At 40.4% G+C, this 11824-nt stretch overlaps 1 protein-coding gene across 1 annotated transcript; it reads right to left on the reverse strand.

Annotated features, from left to right (window-relative positions):
- Positions 1-6050: 6050 nt before the first annotated feature.
- On the reverse strand, positions 6051-10432 carry LOC128733903 (PHD finger protein 20-like protein 1). Its single transcript, XM_053827762.1, has 6 exons — positions 10374-10432; positions 9111-10301; positions 8222-9053; positions 6701-7764; positions 6435-6638; positions 6051-6369 (listed from the first exon to the last, which is right to left on the reverse strand). Exons 2-6 carry the CDS (start codon positions 10258-10260, stop codon positions 6212-6214), a joined length of 3408 nt encoding a protein of 1135 aa, XP_053683737.1. The 5' UTR covers positions 10261-10301; positions 10374-10432; the 3' UTR covers positions 6051-6211.
- Positions 10433-11824: the final 1392 nt, after the last annotated feature.

Genomic DNA, 11824 nt, shown 5'->3' on the forward strand with positions numbered 1-11824 from the left:
ACCGGACCGGAACCACTCGCAGCGAGGCACAATCTAATACTGATGATATCGAACTGACTCGGTCGACGTCGGCTTTCAGCTAGTTCTTATGGTTCTTATCTCGCACTACGAACGACTTCGAAGAAGAAAAGCTTAATAATTGATGGTGATTAGAGTCCGCTGTTGATCTCGTTCGATTCAGATTTACTACACACTATAATGAAGAAATTACAAATTATGGGACTTTCATTTAAATAGTGCATTTATAGCAAATAAACTATAATATAGCAAAAACTGATGAAGATATGATTTAGGAAAGGTATTCTACACCGCTTAGTGGATGTATTTAATGGGGCTTTTGCTTTGTTTTGATCACCAAGTTCCTCTGTCACAGAGAACCGCTAGTGTCAGACGTGATGCCGTTATTTAAATACCCGCTCTGCGCGCGGGTAATTTCGTAACGCCCCAAACACGAATACAAATACAACAAATTCTATATAAAAAAATCGCAAATTGTGCCAGGGGGTGGATGACACCTCTAGCAAATTTTTGATGTTATGATTATATTTATGATTGCCATTGTATAATTTATTTAGCGCTTCTTTATTTAAAAGGACCAAACTGAACGATGAAATCTAACCGGACCAAACGATGAAATTTGATAGGAATCTCAACTGAGGGTTGAACGTTTGGTACCTACGACCCGTTTCCGTTTGAAGCACAAGATTGATGAGTATGATGATGTGATGAAATAGACCGAAGAGATAGATGTGCTTGCCTTGAACATTTTGATCGCACACACTAAGGGTTATGGCTAGTGAGACTGACCAGACGTCTCGGATTTTGCGAAACTGTTCCGGATTTGAATAGCTTGTCTCAGATTATCAAGCGTCCCGGAAAGTGTCCGGCATTGATTAATTTTTTTATCATGCTGAGAATCACGCATCAGAAAAAACTACAGATGAGTTATCTAGGAACTTTTCAAGGTATTCTCTATTTACAAATTACTATTGAAATAATTCATTCAATATGTTTCGCCGCCGTCGTCAGCCAGAGTTGGGCTATCTACACTCAAAATATGCTGCACATCACTAATAGTAAATTTCCATATGAAATTCCATATGATTATTATATGCCACATATACCGTGAAAGCACCAGTCGCCGCGCACTAGGTGATATTTTCATCGATATTTGAAAATTGAGATTAATACACTCAAATGAATGCAGTCGTTTTGTTGTGACAACAGAAATTTATGCATAGAACTAAGAGCACTGACGAACTGACGTGACACGGGCGTTTCATTTTTGACTCACAAGATCTTGCAAGCAAACGACCACTTGCTTACAAGCGAGCAATCGCTTATGTCAAACAGCAGAGCGATGTACAAAGGTACGGGAACGGGAGACAGATTTATACAAAATTCAGTTTGTTTCACCAGAAATCTGTATGAATATCGGAAATAACCCGGTAATTTTATGTGTATTGCAAAATAAGGATAAAGTAATTTTTACAACGGTCTTTCTGCATTCACTTGTGCTCCTAGTGTTTTCATTTTTTCGTGTCGGTCACACATAGTTATAACTATAGTGAATGTAAGTGTAAGTATAGTGTATGACAGTGATGGCCAAACCGCGGCCCGCGGGCCTGATTTAAGGGATGGCAGACTTATGAATCATTTTTTTGATGACCCCTGTCACTCAGTTCAGTCGCAGTACCTCGTGCATATTGTAGATCTGATTGCTTTCCGGTTTAAATCTTGTGGTTATTCCTAAAAATCGACTTTTGCTGCCGCCTATTTTACATTTTGGTTTGCGCAAGAATGGCCAGAGGTCATTGCGGCCCGCGAACTCATGGAACGATCTGATTTGGCCCGCACTACGCCTATGCTTGGGCACCACTGGTGTATGACCACATGTTCCCAACTTTGCCAAGATAAATAGCGATTCGTTGTGCAGATGGTGTTACTGTTTAACGCACCCCAGAGGCAGGCAACCCAGGGGCTTGCGATGGGTGCCATGTTTTTGTTGCCAGCATCTCAGCACATCTTGACAAGGTTGGTAGCAAATTTACCTTGAGTCGACTGTCAAACACCGTTCGTTAAGATAGGGATAGCACCCCGCTGAGGCAACCATGTTTTCGCTGCCAACATCTCGTGTGTGCGAAAATGAGATAGCATGTCAGCACTGCGTTTCACTCAACTGCCAGCAGTCTGATTTGGGGCCGCTGTCAAATTTTGAGCCCAGGACATGCTGTCGCTGACGTTCACTGCAGCTCGTTATAGAGATGTCAATGGGGCGGTTTAACGTATTTTGATTCAAATTTTCGGTCACAAGTTTTTTATGGAAAATGTATGGGATGTCATGTCGGTTCGTCGTTTTGATCTCAATTTAATGAAAAGATCACCTAGTGCGCGGCGACTGGTGCTTTCACGGTAAACACAATCCTCCCAAAAATACACATAAAAATTATACGCATATGAATACAGTGGTAACCCGATTTTGTCACTCCCCGATTTTATCACTCCTCGATTTTGTCACCCCCGATTTTGTCACGTTTTTGACCCGATTTTATCACGCTTTTGATTTATCGAAAGCTTAGTTTGAAAATCATTTTTAAACATGTCAAATGTGTTCAAAAACTGTGAAAAGAACTGTGTTAATTATCGTGGAGTTTCCACATAAGTTGTTTCTTATCTCCTCATCAATAATAGTTAGAAGGTCACTTTCTTTGGCAAAGTTCTTTATAATAATCTTATCAAAAGAACTTTTGTAGAACATTGTTTTGTTCTATCTCTCACTGCTTCAAAAATAAAGTTTCTATCTTACTTTTAGAGGGGTTAATCCAAGAATCGTTCATACGCTTTTTACGCTGTGAAATTTCTCTGAACATAGTTAACCAGTATAATCAACCATTTCGGCGCAATAAAAAAGCGCGTGTTTTCATACCTGTGGGACCTGTGCTGTGAACACGTGACAAATGTCCAGAGAGGTAGAAGGAAGTGCGAAATGTCTTAAAAGTGATCAGAATGAAATATATGTAGTTCGTTCTAAGTTATTTGCAAAAAAATAAAAATTGAAAAAATACCCGATTTTGTCACTGTCCCGTTTTTGTCAACCTCTAAATTCATTATGGGAGTGACAAAATCGGGTCATTCCTGTAGTATGTGCAAATTTTTCGCGTGCACATAAGTGATAACTGTTTGGCACATAAAGATCATTTACTGGGCACATTGCAAAAATCTATATGTGGGACACATAGAAACTATACGAAAAGTTTTCTCAGTGTAGAGCAGTTTCAAGCAGTCGTCTCCATTCAATTCGATCTTGGGCTACACGTCCCCAATTCCCTAGGCATCTCAGAAGTCACAATTCGCTTCCGAACTGGTTAAGCCAACACGCAGGTTGCGCTTCTTTGTTCCTAAGGCCGGTGTGGTTGTTGAAAAGTACCGTTTTCGTCGCACTATCGTCCGGCATCATTTCGATGTGTCCGGCCCACCGTAGCCTAACGACATGCCAGATGTACGATGGAAAGCAGTGCTTGTTGCTCCAAGCAGTGCCTGTAGCTCATGATTCATAACACGACAAGAGCGCGCCTCAGTTTCAAGTCCATAAAGAACTACTAAAAAGGGTTTTGTAAATCGTCAGTTTCGTACGGTGCCGTGTGCTTTTTGATCATAGAGTTTTGCAAAGAGCAAAGCAGGCCCGATTTCCCATTCGCATTCAAGTGGATTTCCTTACAAGTGTTGCCAGCGCCGCTGGCCCAGCGGTCACCAGCGATACACCAACCCATCTACCACCGCAGCTGTTTCTCATCGTAGAAATGATAGTAGACCAAATCAAGGATTGCCTAGCAATCCTCTAACGACGGAGCAGCGAAATGACCACGACCTAGCCGACGACATTGTCTTGTTTGCACAACACCGAAATGATATGCAGAGTAAGTTAGGCGACCTCTCAATCAATGCAGCATAGACTAAGTCTATGGTAGACAAGAGGTTGAGCAGCCGGAAACCTTTCAATATCTTGGTAGCCAGACATCGCACGATGGTGGTATTAATACTGGCATAGCCACACGAACCAGGAAGGCCAGGGGTACTTTTATAAATTTGCGAAGCATCTGGCGTTTAAAACGGATTTCTCTGCATACCAAGACCCGCATTTTAAGTTGCGTATCGTAATCCGTATTCCTGTACGCTTACGGAACATAGTGCGTCTCGAGATTCGTGCCTGGTAGCATGCCAACTGGCTATCCATCGTCGGAGTCATCAACGGTCGATAGCTACAGAAATTCGAGAACGCAGACATTTACACCTTCCCGTGACTCGTCGATGTTGCGTAACCCTTGAACCACAAAGGACTGATAAAAAAGAATTTCTGTAACTTTTATTTGGTTAGTATTAAGTCAGACCGAATCAAGTAACAAAACTCTGATTTCGAGAAAAACGCGTTCAAAGTTTGCTGCTCTGTATGCTATAAAGCTATTAATCGTTCGAAATCATCTTATAACTCTGGCTGTTTGAAACATTTATGTAGTCTGATTAGAGTAAAATGCAGCTTAGAAAATTCTTGATCGTGTTCTGTCATTAACTCATTTTTTTTTACATTTTGTGACTTGGACCGGTGTGATTTAACACCGACCATTCGTGCGACTCTTCTTTAGATTTCGCTAGCACTGGCGGTGGCGGAATTAAGGTATTTTTAGACACATATTGGGCCATTCCCTATCTATCACAACTGACCGACCGAAAAGTTTAATCTTTTCTAACCGCGACGTCGTCAGCGTATTCAAGTGTCACTTCGTTCGACTGGTCGGCTGGTGTAGAAGTCGTGCTCGACACGATTCTATCATGTAACTCGACTGAGTCGACCGCTCAGTGAAGAAAAATGTACGACTTTTTCTATAATGCCTTATTAAGATTGTCTCGGCGGTGACTGAGTCAAGTCCGGGTCTTCGATCAACAGTAATGGAACCGATACGGCTGAATAAAATTAGCTCTCTTAAATCATTGGACGAACCAGATATGACAATAAAATTGGGCAAAATGTAACGAAGTACACTGAATCTTTCTAATCCATGAATATATGAATATATGGTACTGCGACCTGCCTTAGCAGAACATCCGTTCATAGTATTGAGCCTATCATGTCAAAAAGAGTTGTACATATTCAACGATTGGTCATGCTTCCCAACTCTTGTATGAAGGGTCAAAAAGGAATTGGTCGATAAGCAACATCACTTACTCGTACCAGGGATTTAGAGAATCTCCTTCCAAGGGCTAAGTCGCCTGAGTCAATCGTTGAATAAACCGTCTTAATGCAGAATGACTCCAGTAGGTGGGGAGAAGAGCCCGCTCATTATCCACGATTCACGCTCTGATGGTCCCTCCCTCTTCCCGATTCTAGTTTATTTATATGAAGTGTGGTATATAAGCAGAAATAGAACAATCTCACCATCAGTCCTTCGAATGGAATAGAGTTGCGTCCTTTTAGTTTCCATAAGTACTTCTAACAATTAATTCATTTTTTTCTTCTGGTATCCATGTGCAGTTTTCACTATATAGTAGGAGGTGCTTCATAAACTAAAACGAAAAAAATAATTAAAATAACTTATATTATGCTTACCTATTAGCAAGGTCGTGTGGCTCCGCCGTCTGCCTAAAACCGCGGTTTTGAGATCAGGCAGCCGGGAACCACCCAGCATCGCACCTCCTAGCTTGGCTACTCAATAGAGAATTAGCGGGTATGGCCATGTGGAGGCGCTAGGTAGGGGCTTGGGATGCTCCAAATTCTGGAAGACAAATTTCCCATTTCATGCCTCACTCAATTTTTCTATTTCAGTACACAAAAATGCGCATGCCGTGCTCAAGGTGAGTTAAAATAGGTGATCTAGTTTTCACAGTTTGTAGAACAGAAGTGCGCGGAAGGATTGGTTAGCAACCATCGACGTTGTTTATCCATTCAACAGTTTCCGCTTTGAAAATTTCGGTGATCGTCAAGGGTAACCAGCGGGGGTGAAAAACAAATTTGAACATCAGAAAACCTCTCTTGACTAACCTTGGCCGTGCTGCTATCGACTATTATTATAGTTGATTATTATCATTTATTCAAAAAAAAAAATGTTATTCTTGTACAATCTACGGTTTGCAGCATAGTAAGTATATTTTTAAAATCTAAGAGACGCCAGAAATTCCACGTTTCGTGTTAATCTTTTCCGAAAATACATGCTTCGTATTAAGCTGGCGGTTGCTGTAAGCTTTTATGAATTTCTGCGATTTTCTTCATCTTTACCAAATCATTCAATATCATGTGAATGGCCTGCTTTGTCTTGGGGTAATTTTTAGCGGTCGGAGATTCAAGCAGTTCCGGTTTATCATCGTAGGCTTCAAGTGCTGCAGAGGGAAATAGAAGTTGATTAAAGTATCTGTTAACTAGGTATCGAAATCGGCAGAATTACCGATGATTTGAGCTTCGATAGCTTGCAGTCGAGCCATTGCAGCATTTTGCTGTTTCTGGATGTGCTCCAGAAGTATGGCTTGGCACTCAGCCGGATCAATTGGGGCCTCCGGTACAGGGATTTGTGGAACGGGCGTTGTTTTTGGTACAGAAGAATCGTTTCGATTGCCTAATCCTTGGGCAGCCGCTGTCGGTACGACAGATGCTGGAAAATAAATTTAGGTAGATCTTAGACGCTCGAAATGATTATTTAAATATGTTACGTACAGTTGAGCGGTACGATTCCTGACAAATCGCCATTACCACCTCGAGGTGGACTCTTTTCCCATTTCTTTGACCACAGATAGAGCTTTGGGTGATCTTTTTTGTCAGCGATGTTGATCTTAACCTTTAAACTATGCATAAATCTTTTTAGCTCCAGTAAGTTACCGGCTAAAGTGTGACTTTGCTTTAGTATGTCGAAGCGGGTAGAATGCTTCGGATTTGGTACGTGATAATTAGCTACCGCTAATTTTCCTTCGTATAACCAATCTTGATCGTGAATAAATCGTCTGGATTCTCTGCCGCCTAGAGGATCGCGACATATCGGGCAAACGTACTTATCAGGAACCTGCGTGTCCCGATAGAATCCATTGCAGGCTCCATGCTGCCAGCACAAACACAACTCGCATTGTACCATCAAACCATCCTCTTCCATGAAGCTGCAAACACAATTGATGATTTCTTCTTTTTTCATTGATACAATTTTAATCATTTCTCCGTTCTCTTGTATAAACTTTGGACTGTTGATAGCTGCGTTAATTGAATCATCACCATACTGGCCACAAATGCTAGCGTTGGTCGTTTGACTTGTTTCTGTGTCCTTCTCATATCCAAACCCTGGTCGGTAGAAACTTTCACTTAAGCCACCGCCAGCGCTGCCTCCAGCAAACGAATGGCGGGTCTCGTCTGCGTCGGTATAATCCATCGCAGTTAGTGATAGCTTCAACTGGCGTTTTTTCTTCCTGGTCGTGGCAGCTTCAGCGGGTGCGGACGCTTTTTTGGAAACGTAACCCGTTTTGGTTTTCTTTGGACTTCTCTTCTTCGAGAAAAGTTTTATTTTTGTAATGCCTCTTCTTCCGGGCGGTTTTTTAACCGTCTGAGATTCGATTGCTTCTTCCAGATCCTGTGGATAATCACCATCGGTGGCAATCGTAGTTGTTGAACTTTCTGGTTTCGGACTTTTGCCATCGGTGGTAGAGGCATTCATTTCGATGGAGTCTTGCGACTTGAGTCCAGATTCATGTTTTTCTTTTTTCAGGTCAGATGCAGAGAGCTCCAAAGCGCTGTCACTGTGTTGTGCGATAAACAAAAAATAAATGAATATTATATTAAAATTAGATGTTCGATATTTGCCGTTGTTTATCTATGAATGATCAAAATAATGTGTATTAGAATAAATCCAATAAAATCTCTTGCTTTCATAGCGTAAACTGCTACTAGTAATTCTTGTTTTTTTATTTGTTATTTATTTATTTTATTATTTTATTTTAAAATTTGTTCGAGCCCGTTATCTTTACATTATATTATTAAGTTTCATAGCGTAAACTACTACTAGTAATTCTTGTTTTTTTATTTGTTATTTATTTATTTTATTATTTTATTTTAAAATTTGTTCGAGCCCGTTATCTTTACATTATATTATTAAGTTTAGATGCAGGCCTTTCTTAAATTAACATTTAATTATATCATCTTTAAAACATTGAGTTACTCAAAACAAATAAATAAAAAGCTTCTGCTGATACTAACCGTTTCATGTCGCTCTTTTCGGTATCGTCCAGCCCGGGTTCTTTCTTAATTACGACATCTTCTTTCTTAGTTTCCTCTTTTAGAAGATTTCTAGAAGAGGACACCGAAACTGACTTGCGTCGGCTTAATTTTTGGGGAGTATCGACGATTTCCACTGGAGTTCTAAGGGCGGCCAAGTCCTGCATGTTCGGAATTTCGCCTAATCCCTTAGCGAGCTCTTTGTGGTAATGCTTAATATGAATCTGAAGATGATTTTCTTTGCGGAAAGTTTTTAAGCATTCCAGCTCCGGACACTGTAATAAGTTATCGATAATCTTAACCTTTACTGAGCCGATGTTGACCTCAGTGTTCAACAAAACCGGTTCCGTTTTGATCGGCTGCGGAATGAGCGATTCTTTGTATTCTTTAGTGTAGTGACAAAAACCAAGTTCCTTGGCTCGTTTTTTGTGCAGCCCAAAATCATACACGCTAGTATCATATTCCTGTCCTTGTCCTGCAAAATATGCCTTTAACTCTTGGCGGGAGCGGAATGCTTTACCCTCTGGATTGACCAACAATACATCTAATTTGCCGTAAGCGGTTATACGTTGATAAACATGTTTTATCCATCCTTCTGGTAGACGCCAGTCTGGCACAATAACGCTATGTATTTTAAAACCGGCTATATCAGCAGTCGCTTCTTCCCCAACAGGAAAATCATTCATCCAGTGGCAGCACCATTCACCGCCTTTGGGTACCTCCGGGAAATCGCTCAGTTTTGCCACCTGTGGAACATAAAGTGCCGATATTGGAGTAACCGCAGTACTAGGAGGCATTTGGCCAGTTGTTGATCCTAAAAAAAGATAAATATTATAAGTTTTCACGAACAAATTTTATAAAATAACCTTACCGCTTTCTTGTTTGATTGGCGTTGCCAATGGCTCCAAATCTTGCTCAACGCCATCAGATTTTTTCAACTTACTAATGTGGCTCGCCTTGCAAACCTTGATAAACCCGTCGTCGAACAGCACTTCGTACATCTCATTTTCCAGAATGGTTTGAATTGTAGCCCGAAATTTGCGTGAATCACTCCAGCGGGCATAGCATTTTTCTCCGATGGCAAACTTGATTTTTTCGTTTGGCGTCTTTGGAGCCTGTAGTGGCCTAAGGCGGACACTATCCATTGGTATCCATTCGTCATTCAGAGTTGATTTACTTTTACCATTCTTTTCAAATTGAACAAGCACTTCACGTTCTTCGGTGTCCACTTCGACCAATTTGGCAGCATGCCATTTTCCGGCAAAATCTTGCGCTTCTATCTTAGTTCCGGAGACAAAATTTATTGGCGACTGGCTGCTACTGGTGGTAAAAGGAGCTGATTTCCGAGGCGATAACGATGCTTTCTTTTCTTTCGATGATAAAGGAGTCGCCGTTGGCTCGCTTTTGCGTGCTTTCTTAGCGGATGTACTACGCGCTGGTGTTTTTTTCAGCGAGGATTTCTTCTTTGTTGCGGCCTTCCTCTTAGATCCTACCACTGGAGTAACAATAGAATCCTCCTTTAACACCACATCATCGTCTGCTACCTCATGTTTAACTTGGTCTTTTTCGCTTATTTTGGTATCTTCTGACTCGTTCTCTTCTTTACCATCCGGATCGGGTTTAATTTGAATCTCTTCCGGAGCATCCTGTTTCTCTTCTGTATCTTCGTTTTCCGGTGGTTCTTTTTTCACTAAATCTTTTGGTTTTTCAGAATCCGCTAACTCATCCTTTTTCTTTTTATTGGGAGCAGAAGCAATACTCCAAGAAAAAATGGTTGGGACAGCACCAAACTTGAGCACATATTTGGTACCTTTAAAATCCTGAAAATCTGCTTTTCGGAAATGACGACTGCAGACGTTTGAGCCTTTGTTAATTACGTAGTTATCTGGTAACCGGCAGGCAAGGACCCATTTTTTCTTGTTCTGCTCATTTGCAGGAATTTTATGATAGGTAACGCCTCGATCCTCCTTTCGAGCCGAACTGCTGGGACAGTCACTTATAATGCACTTGCGAATACCCATGACATAATTTATTAAAATTCACTGGCAAGGAGTAGTTATAACTAAAAAAACACAAAATTTTTAGATTATTTCATAAGACAATGAGAAAAACTATAACTTTCAGTCAAACGCACAGGACAAAAAGGAAAATATATAGAAATTTATATTTTTGCTTTTGTTTTCACCCATTATGACAGTTCGGCTTAGAATTTCGTATAAGTGCGAGCGGTGCAAACAAAGCAAAAATAGTTTTCTCTCTTTTTTTCTCAAACACAAAGCGGAAACAACCAGGGGTTTCTAGGTAGATACATAAGTGGGAAGTAATTCGAGATTACTTCAAAACTTTATTGATGTAATCCCTGTAATCATCAAGGTAATAACAGCCAAGGGGTTTCCAACAGCAATGATTACTATGCACCTTTGAAAGACTTATACATAATAACACTGAAGTCGCTTTTTATGCGGTTTTTTTACGCGAATTTCGGAATTATCGCGGTTTTTTACGCGAATTTCGGAATTTACGCAGTTTTTTCTACGCGTTTTTTTGCGATTTTCGGGATTTACGCGATTTTCGGAATTTACGCGGTTTTTTACGCAAATTTCGGAATTTACGTGGTTTTTTACGCGATTTTCGGAATTTACGCGGTTTTTTATGCGGTTTTGATTTACGCGGGACGTATCCTTCGCGTAAAAAGCGACTTGAGTGTATAACTAAATACAGATTTATGCATGCACAAATATCTGTATTTGTGGCAGCTCTGCATAATTGCCTGTGCTTAACATTAATTTTTGGCAATCATACACACTTAACAAAAAGCACCGAATTCGGTAAAATTTTACCGGAATCTAAACAGCTGAACGTTCGGTAAAAATTTCGATGGTGCCAATCGACGTTCACAGATCATTAATAATGTTTGGTGCAATAAAAAATTTTACCGAACATTCTGCTGTTTAGATTTCGGCAAAATTTTCCCGGTACGATTAAGTGTGTACTCTTGTGATTACTAAAAATTAATCATGATTACCAATTATTGCGGAGTTTCCACCTATTTAGAGTCCCACGCGAAAATTATTAGCGTGGTTATTTTCTGCGTTTACCACAAATGCTTGTAATTTAGCAATTTGAACCATCAGTTTTTCGTTATTGCCTCCCCACTGCACCCCTCCTTGCTTAACAAGCATAGTTTCAGAGTATTTAGTAAGTACAGGATAATTATTATTAAAAAACAAATTTGCGTAGGACTTGTAAAATTGCTGCAAGGTACAATATTCCTTAAGATTATCATTGATGACCATTGATTACCTTTTAACGTGAAATTACGTGTAAATAGATTCGATTGAGCTAAACGGACAGAGAGCAGACTAAAGGCATCTATACACGTACGTATATGTTGGGTTGGAAGCCAGGTACCAAAAACATTCCATCAAGAAGACTGGCATCTCTTCCTCGCACCCATACAAATGAAGAACAACAGAAGCAACAGCGCACCCCTCCCGACAAAAGTTGAAATTGTATGTACATGTATTGGTGGAAAAATGTTTGCGAGCGTGACAATGCATTGCATACGTGTTTGTGTACATCCAT

Source organism: Sabethes cyaneus, chromosome 2 (assembly GCF_943734655.1).
Source record: "Sabethes cyaneus chromosome 2, idSabCyanKW18_F2, whole genome shotgun sequence".
Classification (NCBI taxonomy): Eukaryota; Metazoa; Arthropoda; class Insecta; order Diptera; family Culicidae; genus Sabethes; species Sabethes cyaneus.

Excerpts from the sequence above, each read along its gene's own strand:
- LOC128733903 (XM_053827762.1), bottom strand. The coding sequence starts at position 10,260 with ATGGGTATTCGCAAGTGCATTATAAGTGACTGTCCCAGCAGTTCGGCT. Across the intron at positions 7,765-8,221 it reads GAAAAGAGCGACATGAAACG|TGACAGCGCTTTGGAGCTCT; the intron begins GTTAGTATCAGC and ends CGCACAACACAG. Across the intron at positions 6,370-6,434 it reads TATCGAAGCTCAAATCATCG|CACTTGAAGCCTACGATGAT; the intron begins GTAATTCTGCCG and ends TTCCCTCTGCAG.